Raw genomic sequence first — 14902 nt, 5'->3', positions numbered from 1 at the left:
ACAAATCAGTCATCACCGACATAGAAAGACGAAATACATGCTGTCCAATATCCGAAGGATTGGATGAAAATCGTCCGAAAAGCTGTCACGATGGAATAAGGGAGGATCCTGTGAATAAATAAGCTCCAAAGTGGCCGGATAGGTAAGAGGGAGGGTGACTGCTGTGCTGAGAGGGAGAGAGGGACAGAGACAGTGGGAGAGCGAGGATGACAAACCCAATGAACTCTGTTTTCAATCGATGATCCCACCACAGTATGGGACAGACAGCAATATGTTCAACTAACACACCCAATAAAGCGAAATGAAGTGTGAATTGTTAATCTTGTCAGGACACTTAGACATCTTATATATGATTTCTGATGTAATTTTCACTGCAAATATATGCATTTAACACTGCAGATATACCACGAAAATGTGCTTTTATAAATTCGCAGAAACAATAAATGTTCAATTGTAATAGTAATGAATATTAATGAACATATTCAATTATGAATCAGACTGCATATTGAGTAACTATTTTAGAAATTATCTTCTCTCTAGTTTTTAACGTACTAATGTATTTGTAAAGCTCTGTAATAATATGTAGTTTGTTTGATTTTGTATTTATCAATATTTGTATTATAATTGACTCAATTAAAAGAAAGAGTAGACTTAAGTTTCCAACTGAAGTATTTAAAATTGTATCTACATTTTCTCAATGCCCCCCATACTTTGTTGATTATCATTAAACTTATGATTTATAGTTTTATGACATTAGCTGCGTCTGAATGCAATGATTCAACGTAGTTTACGCAGCATAGTTTCAGCGTCTAAATCAATTTTTAAGAAGCAAAAAATGCAATTGAGTAAAATACATGTATTCAGTTTCAAAACTACTCGTGTAAAATGCAAAATACACCTAAATCAAATAGATAATAGCAATGAAGTACACTACCTCGAGTACTTCACACACTCGTTTGTCATGTCACACAGGCTCGCGCATCCTCTCTCTCATTGCGCGTGCTGAATCGTCAATCAGATTCTCGCATCGATAGGAAATGGACTGTGCCAACTCTGGTGAGGGAGAGGTTAATATAAATTCCAAAATATTTTCGCCTACTTAGAATTATGTATAGAAATAAAATCTTTCAATGTATCTATAAACCATTTAAATATCCCTCTCTCTCATGTATAGAACGTGTTTACGTATTTCTAGGGTTTTTGCCTCCTTGCGCGATTGAAAACACCCCTCTGTTGGACGTTTGAAGCATGTGGCTCACGTCTGGCTGGAAGAAGTTGAGCAGCAGAGAGAGCTTGGAAGGATGCGGGGAAGATGGCGATGAATGTAAAGAACAGAGATGCTTTTTATTCAAGTGCTGACTATTGCAATATCTACAGCTCTCAGCCTGTAAACTATGGAGATTGCAGTCATTATTTCCCCCGGATGACAGGTAGGAAAAGACCATGTTTTCAAAAATGATGTTCAATGCATTGCGTTATAAGTGATGCTCTGCATCATATTTGCTTTGCACTGCAATGGTTTAAAATGGGAGTTTATTAGGATTCGCTCATTATTTTAAAATATTAGTAAGGTTTCTTAGAAGAAAGGTTTTGACGTCAACACAACCAATGGCATAATGAGAATGCATTGCAAAATTATAATGGCATGGCATATCAAATGTTAATGGAACACTATGTACATGACTAACATATTTAACATCTCACTGAAATTCTTCAGGTGCACTTTTTGTATTATATGATGCTGCTTAAGCTCTCTGTGTTATGTGTTTGCATTAGATAAGTAACATAAATCATGTATGCCAGCTTTTTAAATATATTCTTTTAATAATTATTTATTTATTACCTATATACATGAACTTGTGCAGAATGGGTGCAGGTTTATTGCCACACTTGATATACTTAAATCTGGCTCACATATGAACCCAATAACTGTGCTGATATGCAAGATATTATGATTTTTGGCTCATCACTGGTCAGCTCTAAATGTCCCAGTAAAAATACATAACTTCACTCTCTGCAGTCCATGTCTTCATAAAACACAAGGTTACTTCTATGGATTTTATTTAAGAAGACTCCTTGCACTGTGTTCTGTGCAAATTTTAGTTGAAGTGTGGCTTTTATTTATAGTGAGACATCATACAGTTCTGATCCAAATCCATACGCCAACAACCCAACATAGAAGGATGAAATGTGTGATGATCTCAATAAACACTGAAAAACTGTACCCTGCGCACAGAAAGCAACCATGCATGTAATGCATTTATTCTGCTCTCAATAATTGATGCTGTCAAAGAACAACTGTACAGTGCATGAACAGCTTAGAAGTGTTTTGCAGCGATGTGGTGTAAAACAACCTGCAGCATCAAGTGATAGTACTGCTTTACCTTCTCATGTGCCCTGCATACCTTGCATTATAGATGCCCAATGAGAACAATCCTCCCTAAATCTAAAAATATTTAATCCCAGTCTTGATGAAAGAGCAGATGCATGTTCCCTTGGTCCAACTCAACTTTGCATTGCTGCTAAATTAACAATGGATTTCATTTAAATGGAGAGGTATGTGTCCGTGACCTTGAAGAGGGACTGTAGGTTCTACTTATACCTATTTCTAGGCTTGTATTCCCTGATGACCAAGAGATATCAGGTTTGTTTTCAGGTCAAAAGGAGAGAATGTGAAATGGGCATTGTACATTTTTGTTACATTATAAATGATAATCTAATTTTAAGGGATTGTTCGCCCAAAAATGTCATCATTTTCTCACCCTCATGTTGTTCCAAACCTGTATTAGTTTCTTTCTTTTTTTCTGTTGAACACAAAAGAAAGTATTTTAATTAAAGAATGTCAGTAACCAGACAGTTGATGACTTCAATAATACGTTTTTCCTACTAAATGGAAGTCGATTGATACCGTCAACTGATTTAAAATATCTTCTTTTGTGTTCAACAGAAGGAACGAACTTGTACAGGTTTGGAACAACACAAGGGTGAGTAAATGATGACATTTGAACTATCCCTTTTAAAGGGGAAGTGTGCAAAAGCTGTGCAGAAATGGGTTGTTCACTGGGAATTTTTTCATAACCAGACGTTTGACTGTCAGTGTAACAAGTTGCAAGCTTAACTTATTCTTAACAGGAACTGACTCTTTGACAGGAAAATCTGCATGACCAACAAACATGAAAAGAAAACAATCACAGTTAAAGTCAGCGTGCAACGGAAGATTATGGTCATATTTTCTTCCCTTATTTAAGTGAAATAGCTTTTCAAATGAGAAAAAAATATAATATTACTTTGGGACCATTGGGAATTGATTGGATTGTAGTCGTTAATTGCTAATTCCTGCGAATGTGAGTGACATGTTCTTAAAAAAATTGAGAATCGTCTGTTTTGATTTAAATGTGCCATTCAGGGACTGGATTTATCTCAAGTACAATATATCACAATACTCTTGGGGGAAAAAATAACTACAGTTGTTTGAGCTTCTGACTCAACCGATTGTGATAGTTTGGGGGCAGGACTAGCTGTTTGAAACTAGACATTTTTGTTAAAATAAAAATGTTAACAGCTCCATTTGAGGATATTTATACGTACAAGAGTTCCAAGAAGTGCCTTTCTAATGAATACACCATCGGGCAACCGGAAACAGAACCATTTGGTGCATTCCTATGTCTATTTTGGTCGGCTGAATCATTGTTGTCATGATCCCGTCGGAACTGATCCACTGTAAATATCACACAGCCACAAAACAGCTGACTGTCCAACCCCCCACTCGCCCGGCCGGCCTCAGTTCTGCCCGAGCGCCAAACACTTGCTGAGTTCAGGAGGCAGGAGTCAGCCCTCATCACATCTACAAGAAGCCATACTGCAAAGATTCCCTCCAGCTACAGTTACTGTGATGCACAAGACATGCCACTTATATACATCAACTCTATTATTAGAATGCTGTTCTAAAAAAATGTATTGTATGCAGCCCAGAAAACTTGTTATGTTATGTTTCATAGGTCTAGGTCTCATTTAGTTCCTGCTCGGTAAAATATCGCGGGCGAAATCCAGTCATTCCAATGGGAAAAGTTTTGCATTTCCCCATGCAGATTTCCCTCATGTTCAAGTTAGTTATGCAAATTGGCCTGGCTGCTTGGTTTAAGTGTGACTGCACCTCAAGGACATATTTATAAGATGTCGGCCACCATATTGGAATAGACCAATATATGTTCATTTTTTGTTAATGTTTCAAATTTTGTAGATATATTTCTTTCAGCTGAGACACTTCAAATTCGCACTGTTTACCATGAGGGTTTTGAATTGCTTGAAATATGATTGGAATATATAGGAACATGCATAGCACAAGTCTGTCATAAAGTCTACATAAAATATAATGAGAACATTATAAGTGTGCCCTTGGGATTTGACTTTTAATGGTGAGACTTTTGTTTTTGTAATCAGGCTCTCCAAAAAAAGTTGGATTTAGATTTATCGGCTATTATAGCAGTTATCGGCTTTCAGAATTATCGGTTATGGTATCGGCCAAAATTTTATTAATTATCTGCAATATAAGAACATAGAGCTACAAAATTAATTTGAACATGGATATGATGGATAAATGTTTGAGTTCATGTAGAAATATCTGACTCTTAATTGCACACTTGGCAAATCTGAGCACAGATCTGAGATCTCTTTTGAAACATTAGAGAAGAAATCTCTTTTTCTCAGAACGGTTTACCTTAAAAGCAGGAGACAAAAGCATTTGTTTTCTCTACATTTAATCTCACTACTGCCTAAGATAAGAAATTGAGATATTAGGACGATTTCCAAAAAAGTTTTTTGGGGCATCTATGGAACCTTTAAAATCCATGGGACGTTTCCATTACACAAAAGGTTCTTTACATTATAAGTTACTTAAGTATTGTGACATACTTTAAGTGAAAATTCATGTTTAATGAGAAAAATCGCTTGGTTTTAGCACACCTCTTCAGCTCCAGCCCATTCTCAGCCCCAAGGCGTCACCTAACTGACATTTTGACCATGCTGCAATATCTGATGCTTTAGGCGCCCTTTAGCGTCAGTTAGATGACGCCCTATGATCGCGTGTACCCTACCCCCACCCCAGACCTAAACCTAACCGAGTCCTCTAACTGACGCTTTCCTTTAGCGTCAGTTAGATGACGCCGCAGGATCGCGTCATGTAAGTGACGCTAAAGGGCGCCTAAAACGTCAAATATTGAAGCATGGTCAAAGGTGACGCCTTGGAGTGAGAATGCGTTGTCAGCTCACAGCAGACAGATGGTTAAGGATCTTCTGGAAGTTTCCCGTGCAGATTTCACTCGTACAAGTTGGTCAAGCAAATTCACTGTCCTGACCAACAGAAAACGGTTTGGTTTCAAAGTGGCTTTAGTGTGAACGGTGCTTCATAACTTCTTTTTTACCCACATTTACCTGAAATTTGCGACTACACATTAAGAAACAAATGGTTCTTTTAAGAACTGTTCACTGAAAGGAACCCAGAACCTTTAATTTCTCATGTTGACACCTACATTTTGGCTTTCCAGGTCCAGACCCGGTTCTGAAGCCGCCTCTTAGTTTGATGTGTCAGCAGCAGCCACTTCAGCCCTTCCAGGCCATGACCCCGACCCAGAACCTCAGACCTCCACCTGTGATGATGTCGCAGGACCCCTTGCAATTCCCGCACTGCACTCCTCTAGCCTTAAAGCCATCCCCTCACCTCCAGATGCCGCCCAACCCCCCCATCCCAGCACCTCCTGTCCTCAGTCCAAAGCCCCCCGAGGAAGATGGTCAGGCGGTGGCCGCTGACCAGGAAGCCACTCTGGAAGAGCTTTGCAAGCCTTTGTACTGTAAGCTTTGTAACGTCACTCTCAACTCTGCCCAACAGGCTCAGGCACATTATCAGGTAATCTAACTCATGTTTAATGTATAAGAGAAAAGAATAGTAAATGAACTAACATTCTGTGTTTATATCAAGAAAGTGATTTTGGCTTGCCCAACACAATGATGGTTAGCCTTGATTTTTACATTCAGTTTTGGTTTCTTTCAGTGAGATGTTTTTCTTGAGATCATTTATGAAGCATGTAAATTATTTGTTTTGTCTACAGGGCAAAAACCACAGTAAGAAGCTGCGCAATTTTTATGCGGGTAGCCAGCAGCCACCTCCCATTCGAATACTAGAGGTAGTAGAGCCTGTTTCCCAGCAACCCTCAGCCACTCCACCCACAGATTCTGCAAATGTGACTTCCAACCAGGTGCTTATGCATTTTTGTCTGAACAAGTGTGTTTTTTCAGGCTGTCTTGGAATAAGGCTGGACAATATATTTACTTTTTTTTCTACAATTTACTGTATTTGCAATGATATAACTAGCTATGTAAAATGAAGCAACATTTGTCAATGTGTGTCAATTGACTAGCTATGTGCCACTAGCTAACTTTTGAACTGGACTGGGCTAAATTTGGGAGAAGGGTAAAGCTGCAGCCTGGAAATCTCCAAATGGGGGTGAGAATTCCAAAATGGGGTGTGACTTCCTCAAATTGACAAACAGACGAATGGCATGTATCCATGATTCAGCACAAACTCCGCCCCTCAACCGATTCTAAAGAATTCATTGGTCAAGGCTCACAGATTCTTGCTTTTATCTTGATGAGGGAGGTGGGGACCGAGTGGGATGAGAGGTCCTGCCCCATACGAACACCATGAGCCACAAGCTCTTGTACCCTGTCACCCCCCCCCCCCCCCCAAGATGAAAGTTCGATTGGCTAATGGTTATATTTCAATGTAAATAATGTAAATAGTCATATGTATTTACATGTCTAAATCAATTATTCTTTTTTCAACGGTGTTTAATTTACAAACTTTTATATTGAAATGTAATTTGGAGGAAGTGAAAGTGTTTATGTGTTGAGACCCCACCCCTTTTTGGAGGTACCGCCCACTTTTGGAATTCACACCCTGAGTTCTTCTTCACACCCTGAGAACTTCTTGAACTAGCTGTTTGTCTGTCAAATGGCAGCAAGGGGGATATTTCGAAACTTGTTGAATTGTTGTTGGGTTTTTTTATGTATTAGCATTACTGACATTAACACCACCAGTTAGTAAATTTCATGCAATTTATAGGGCTGTCAAACGATTAATTGCATCCAAAATAAAAGTTTGTGTTTACATAATATGTGTGGGTGCACTGTGTATAATTATTTTGTATATATATAAATAGACACACATGCATGTGTATTTAAGAAAAATATATTTATATATATAAAATATTTATATTTATATATAATATAAATTATATAATAATCTATATACAGTATATACATGAAAAAAAAAAAAAAATATATATATATATATATATATATAATAATTATACACAGTGCATCCAGATTTATTATGTAAACACAAACTTTTATTTTGGAATTGTCCATTTTAATGAATTGATAGTAGTAACTACTGTTAAATATCACAATTTAAAATAACTGTGTTCTATTTGAATATATTTTAAAATGTAATTTATTCCTATGATGGCAAAGCTGAATTCTAAGCATCATTTCTCCAATCTTCAGTGTCACATTCTAATATGATTTCTTCAGAAATCATTTTAATATGCCGATTTGCTGCTCAAAAAAATGTTTATATTTGTTATAAATGTTAATATTTTTGTGGAAACCGTGATACTTGGATTCTTGATGAAGAGAAGAACAGCATTTATTTTAAATAGGAACCTTTTGTAACATAAGAAATGTCTTAGAAATGTTAATTGTCCTTGCTGGATAAAATTATTAATTTCTTTAAAAAAAAAAAAAAAAATCGTACTGATCCCAAACTTTTCGACGATATATTGAATATCATTAAAAAGCTTAAAAAACAACAACACATTTTTTAAGCTTTATCGCCCAGCCCTATCTGGGAGTATCTTTAAGTGCGGTTTGATAATGCGGTGTCACTCTGAAAGCATCCATTCTCTAAGCCCATCGTGATAGTAATCAGAGACGTCCCAGTGGACGCACACCTTTCGTCGCTCTACTCTTTCTAAAAGCTCTACTGTCATTGTCCCGTCTGCAGCCACTTTCTAAGGGCGCTAGCAGAGTCATACTGGCCACGGAAAACGACTACTGCAAGCTGTGTGACGCTTCCTTCAGCTCCCCCGCTGTGGCCCAGGCACACTATCAGGGCAAAAACCACGCCAAAAGACTGCGGCTGGCTGAAGCGCAGCAGAACACCACGTCCTCGTGAGTCTGTCACACCCACGCGCTCCAAGATTTAAAAAAAACTAAAAACTTAAACATGGAAAATCCTTCCATATGTGTGGGAGGTGTGAATTTTTTTTTATTTAGACAACCGTTATGCAGTTTGTCCTGCAAGATTAGACTCTGAGAGGGGATGTCAGATGCAAAATGATAGGGTCATCATGGCCCCTTTTGTTGTTCCAGTATACGGGTAGTTGACATGAAAGTTAAAATATATCTAGGATAGATATCTTTCATAAGAGTCTTGATGAAAAGAAAATCCATGTATACATATGCATCAACTAGTAGGATATTTTGTAGTAGGAGGAAAATGTTGTTTTTTTCTGGCAGCTTTATCTTCAGACTGTTTTTGCATTGATAAGTGGGGCACTCATTTAAATGCCACTGTGGCCAAAGTTGGGCGGTCCTGATAACAAACCCAGGAAGAAATATTCTGTTGCACTCCAAACGTCTGATTCTATCTGAGCAAACACGACATGACTAGTTAAGCTGGGTTTGAATGCTGCTTTCCAAAACAAAACGAATTAGTGATACAAGTAAAAAAGCAGCAATAGTACCAGTGATTTTGCTGATTATATACAATTTATCATTGGAAATCTTATAGATTTAAATGATGAATGTTTTATTTTAGTGTGTCATTGAAATGAATATTATTCAAATTTTTGTCAATTCAATAATTTCTCAATCCAAAAGAGTTGGAGTAAAATATCTGAAGCAAGAGTTACCGTTTGAATGAACTGATTCAAAACTACAATTCAACGATTAAAAAGTCTTTGTGTAGCTTTTTTTATGCATTAAAATGTTTTTGTAAATATCTTGCAGGTAAATATTGTTATTTTGAATTCCATTCCATCCATCAATATTGTTACATTGATTTTTTTTTTTTTTAATCAGAGACTTGTCCGACTCTCAGAGACGGCCCCGGAAAGAAGGGTACGAGTACAGATTAATGAAGAACCGCAGGGCTCATATCAACACTGCCATGCCAGGTACTGCCTACACATATTTACCTCAACAAATAGTTTAGCAGAGACAAGACTTTTGTCATCATGTGATCTGTCCCGTGGGTTCGGTTTTCTGCTCAGTGGTCCAAGCTGTGGTGCAAAACCTCCATTTGTGATCAGAGCTTTGGCAGTGAGCGCTTAGCAGCTGCGCGTGTTAGTTTGCCAGCCTGTGCTAATGTAGCGCAATGCGCTAGTCTCGCTAAATGCAGGCCGAATGCCAATGCTTTGGTCTATGTAAGCCGATACTCCACCCCACGTCAACCCGGGCTCACGAACGTCACCCACACGGTGGCAGATCTCAATCACACACATGCCCCCATTGCCCCGTGGTCCTGTCCTCACATTTGCACAAAAACACACGGCATAGCATTCATTTGCCCCACTAGCCAGGTTAAAGAAGTTAGCTTTTGCATATGATTTAAACTTCCTAAATTCTACTTACTTAAATTCAGATTCTACAATTTGCATCCTGTTTACCAAATTCAGACATTTAAAAAGCATTCTTAGTTCAAATCTGAATGGCACACAGCTGAGTATGCATGCATGCATTAAATATGGTGTTTTCTATTTTCTTAAATGTTTATATATTAAAAGTAGTGGCAAAACTGAATTTTCAGCATCATTATTCCAGTCTTCAGTGTCACGTGATCTTTCAGAAATCATTCGAATACGTTAAAACAGTTCATATTTTAGCAATAGAATAAGGACATCGTTGATTTAAATGTCTTTACTGTCACTTTTGATCAATTTAATGCATTTCATCTGAATTAAGATATAGTTTTTGTCCCCAAAAAAACGTAAACTGACCCGCAAAATTTTAAAGGAAGTATAAACATGAAAATGTGCACACAATCCCCAAAGTCAGAGTTTGGCTTTGCATTCCAGATGATGTATTTCATCATCTTTTACTGTAAATCTGCTTATTCATGTAGCCATTTAATTGATGCTTCGATTATACATGACCTGACATGATTCCAATCCTATGCTGTTTCAGGCCCTTACTACAACCCACGGCCGAGGCAGCGAATCCCACGAGACCTTGCAATGTGCGTCACACCCAGCGGCCAGTTCTACTGCTCAATCTGTAACTCGGGTGCCAGCGAGGAAGCCGAGTTTCGTCTTCACCTGGAGAGCAAGCAGCACAAAAGCCGAGTGTCCGAGCAACGCTACCGTAGTGAGATGGAGAATCTGGGATACACTTAAAAGGCATCCATCGAGTGATTCCCAGATCCTGAGGAAATAATCGTGCAATTCTTCAAGTAGCCACTGCTGTTTTAAAATTGAATATGGCTTTTTATATATATATATATTGTTATCCTAGACGCAATTTATGATCTTAACTGTGCGCACACTGCAAAGAAAAAGTTTCTTTTGTGCCAGACTGAGAGGACATGGAAAATGAGAGGAAGCTTTATTTAATAAGTTTGAAATGCTCATAAGCACAGATCTAGGATCAACTGGTAAATAATTATTATTTCTAATTCGCATGACCTTATGAGCAAGTACACAAATACAGTATTAGTGTATACTGCAGTGTTGTCCTTTTAATATGGACTTGTGTATACGTCTATCGTTTGTTTTTTTTTATTATAATTTATTTACTTCTAATTACTAAAATGACCTCTAACATGCTTTGCAGAGGCAATACATGTAAAAAAAAAAAAAAAACTGTTTTTTTTTTCTCAGCTAATTTTGCGTGCGATTGATTCCTCAATAAGGGTCAAATCAAGCAGCAATCAGTTTCCTAAACAAACAGAAGTGGCAATCCTACTCACTCTGAGCCGTAGATTCACTGTGTTTCTTTAGAGACTGCATTACCATGAGAATCCACGGTGCGGGTCTCCGGCGTGCCTGCTGAATGTACTGTGAAAGCGATGACAATAGATCTACCCGTCTGGCTTTGCACACGTTTACTAGATGTAGTTGGAGATTTTCAGTCTGATAGACATCATTTGGTTTGTTTTAGGGTGTATATCTGACCATATATATAACTAGCTTGCTTCAGTGTGAAATTATTTGGGGGATTGTTGTTTTTTGTTCATCTTGGATTATCCCCAAGGATCCTCCCTACACTAAAGGGAGAAATGGAAAACATGGCTATTTTTAATAAGGTCTGTGCCACTACCTCACAACCCTCTGACTTGGTAGTTTTCAAGTTGGCCTACCAAAAAGCTTATCGGAGAAAAATAATCATTGAACCCCTTAGCTTTATATCAGTATAAACTAAAATCTATTGGACAATTTTGCCTCCAATATTTACTGATGAAAACGTGAGAGAAGTAGGAGCTGTTAAAGTCACCGTGAAACGGAAGTAGCGATCTTTTCTTCCTTATTGTGACATATATCCAAGTGAAACGGTTTCTCGGATAAGAAATTGGGAATTGATTGGATGGTTGTGGTTTGCTATTGGTTAAGTGACCATGTGAGTGACAGGTTGCCCCGCCCTCGCGCCACAGTAAACGCGTCATCAGAGAAGAGAAGAGATGCTACAAGTTATTTAGATTAAAGATTACAGGGGAACATGAATAATGAAAAATAAATGATGTGCACAGATAAATAATTTATAGACCATTTTGCAAGATGTAAACAACACTGGTCCAGAAGCACTTCCTGTTTCAGTTTGTAACTATTTTCTTTATTTCACATGTAAAGAAAACATCTTAAAGGGTTAGTTCACCCAAAAATGAAAATTCTGTCAGTATTTACTCACCCTCATGTTGTTCCAAACCCGTAAGACCTTCGTTCATCTTCGGAACACAAATTAAGATATTTAAGATATTAAGTTATCAAACGACGAGAACACTTTTGTGTGCAAAAAAACAACAAAAATAACGACTTTATTTCAACTATTCACTTCCTTCTCCATGAGCCTGTAAGTCAGTTAACGTAGTGTGATTGCGTAGAGCTACGTCACACGTAGGCTCACTATTGGCCGACGCTGGTCATGTGTGTGTGATGCGTGTGACATACAATAACAGAAGCTTACGCTATTAAACTAGTAACCTGACTCGCGCAGAGGGAGAAATAAATGAATAGTTGAAATAAAGTCGTTATTTTTGTTGTTTTTTTGCGCACAAAAGTGTTCTCGTCGTTTGATAAACTTAAGATTGAGCCACTGTAGTCACTTGGACTATTTTAACGATGTCTTTAATGACTTTTGGAGGACAGCAAGAGCCAGTCCCTCAAGAAGCCTATGGACTGTATGCAGGAGCGATCTTAATATCTTAAATATCTTAATTTGTGTTCCGAAGATGAACGAAGGTCTTACGGGGTTGGAACAACATGAGGGTGAGTAAATACTGACAGAATTTTCATTTTTGGGTGAACTAACCCTTTAAAGATGTTTGTTTAACTTTTTGATTCAGTTTTAAATGTTCTGTTGGTTGTATTTTATCCCAGCTTTTATGTAGTGTTAAAAAACTGAAACAGGAAGTGCTTCTGGACCAGTGTTGTTTACATCTTGTGAAATGGTCTATATTAAATACTGCAATGTTACACAAAAAAATGTATTTTGATTTTACATGCTTCATGTGTTTTGTTCATGGATGCATGATTTAATGCATAAACATTCCCCCTTCCCCTATTTTTTCCCTAAAAATGCTCTACATATTTTAATCAAAGACATTTACAATATTATAAACAGAAGTAGTGACCCAGTTTTACCTTTGCTGTCTGTTTTGTTGCTCTCAATAATCCTGTCACTTTTCATTTTTTTTCCGATTGTCACAAAATGTTTGCGCCTGTAATACTTCTCCGATTTAGTATTAGTTCTGCATGAAATTATTGCTGCTTTGTACATATTAAGAGGAGGACTGCACTGCAAGAAAAGGACCATTTCAGAACTGAATTGCACTTGCTAAGGAATAGAAAAGACTATCGTGTTAGTTCATGACGTGCTATATTATGACGCAGTCGCAGACATCTACATTCATTCAAATCTATGTTTACAGTGGGATTCATCACAGGGGACTTATGGGAGAGCTTGTCGGACTAATGGACTCAGTGGAGCCGTGAAGAAGACATCTTAAATGTGCCTCGGAGTATAAAGCCTACTCAACTGTGATGTTGAACATTTCATGTTGTTCTGCTTTGAATATGTTTCCAGTTGGAGGAACTTACAGTCCTGCATACCGATAATGTTTTGCGTATTCAAGTACTGAACATTTACGTCCAGCTCTTTTTATATACAGTAAATGTGGTGATTTGTTTCTTATGTATATATTGATATAAGATCACTTCGCATTTTAAAGGGATAGTTCACTTTGAAATTATTTTTGGTATGTTTTAGCTTACCTCAAGGGCATCCAAGATGTAGATGTCTTTGTTTTCACAGTAGTTTCAATTTTGATATTTTTAGGTCAAACCGTTCATGTCTATCAGTCATATAATGGAGGTCTATGGTCACCACCTCAAAGAGCATGCACAGAGAAGTCCAAATTAAACATACGAGGTTACGAGGTTTGTGTGAGAAAACGAACAGTGTTTATATCGTTTTTACCTTTTGTAACCACAGCCACGTCCAAGTGATTTGAGGGCGCGGGTGCTTTGTGGCTGTGGTTACAAGAGGTAAAAAACGATATAAATACTGTTCGTTTTCTCACACAAATCGCTCGTTTCGTGTCTTAGGCCATCAGTGTGTACTTACATTACGAGTCATTAAATCATGGTTAATTTGGACTTCTCTGTGCATGCTCTTTGAGGTGGTGACCATAGACCTCCATTATATGACTGATAGACAAACGGTTTGACCTAAAAATATCAAAATTGAAAATACTGCAGAAACAAAGACACCTACATCTTGGATGCCCTTGAGGAAAGCTAAAACAAACCAAAAATTAATTTCAAAGTGAACTATTTAAACATGTTAAATGCTAATTTAGCATGTTCATAGTGCAGATTAATCCATAATATGCACCACTGATCATCGCTTTGATGATTTGATGGTAACAATGCCTTGCAGTGGATAAACACAGCAGAAAGGCCATGGGAAATGGTTAGAGGGAGGGAATGGGATCAGTCAGACTAGAACCTGCATCATCCACATGAGGCCTAGAGCTGTACAACTGTGCTGATATTCTCTACTGAAATTCATTGTATTTTCTCCCAGAGATTCAGCAGAGGCAAGCCATATCCTGTTTTGTGTTTTGCGTTTTGCGGTCAGGAAGTTGTGACCCTGGAAACAGAGGACGGCAGCAGGGACACTAGGTTCTCCCACAATGGAGAATCCCTACAGTCTATTTCCTTCAAGCCAATCACCATTTATTCTAAAACCTCTGTTTCAATTTACACATTTTTTGTTGTTGTTGTTGTTTATATTGAGTCATATTAATGTTTTCTAAAGGACTAGCAGACATATTTTATTTTGAGGTGCATCAAAATAAAATCTAGCTGTAGTGCCTTTCGAAGGCATCTCCTTATAATGGTTGCCTTTTCGTGTCCATTACCGGCCTGAGTGCAATACAGATGATGTGATGATATTTATCTAACCTTTTCCTCTTTTCCCTCGAGGTGTATTAAACAGTGGTTTGAAGTCTTGAATGTACAGTACAGATGAAAGAACATTTTAACTTTCCTGGAACTCTCATTTTGAACGCAATATAATGTATTAATAAAATATTTCATTAAAAAACTTCTTTCAGTAATTTGTCATCAAA

General features: G+C 37.6%; 1 protein-coding gene across 1 annotated transcript; it reads left to right on the top strand.

Annotated features, from left to right (window-relative positions):
- Nucleotides 1–13: 13 nt before the first annotated feature.
- On the top strand, nt 14–14902 carry zmat3 (zinc finger, matrin-type 3). Its single transcript, XM_039673271.2, has 7 exons — nt 14–142; nt 1196–1430; nt 5544–5902; nt 6105–6251; nt 8060–8226; nt 9139–9233; nt 10243–14902. The coding sequence occupies exons 2-7, from the start codon at nt 1313–1315 to the stop codon at nt 10449–10451; spliced, it is 1095 nt and encodes a 364-aa protein (XP_039529205.2). The 5' UTR covers nt 14–142; nt 1196–1312; the 3' UTR covers nt 10452–14902.

This window comes from Pimephales promelas, chromosome 21 (genome assembly GCF_988280905.1).
Source record: "Pimephales promelas chromosome 21, fPimPro1.hap1.1, whole genome shotgun sequence".
Taxonomy (NCBI): domain Eukaryota; kingdom Metazoa; phylum Chordata; class Actinopteri; order Cypriniformes; family Leuciscidae; genus Pimephales; species Pimephales promelas.
This window is presented reverse-complemented; position numbering and strand designations above follow the sequence as displayed.

Bases quoted from the DNA above. Each gene is read 5' to 3' on its own strand.
- zmat3 (XM_039673271.2), top strand. From the start codon at position 1,313: ATGGCGATGAATGTAAAGAACAGAGATGCTTTTTATTCAAGTGCTGAC. The intron at 1,431-5,543 runs GTAGGAAAAGAC...TTGGCTTTCCAG, and splicing joins TTATTTCCCCCGGATGACAG to GTCCAGACCCGGTTCTGAAG. The intron at 5,903-6,104 runs GTAATCTAACTC...TTTTGTCTACAG, and splicing joins AGGCTCAGGCACATTATCAG to GGCAAAAACCACAGTAAGAA.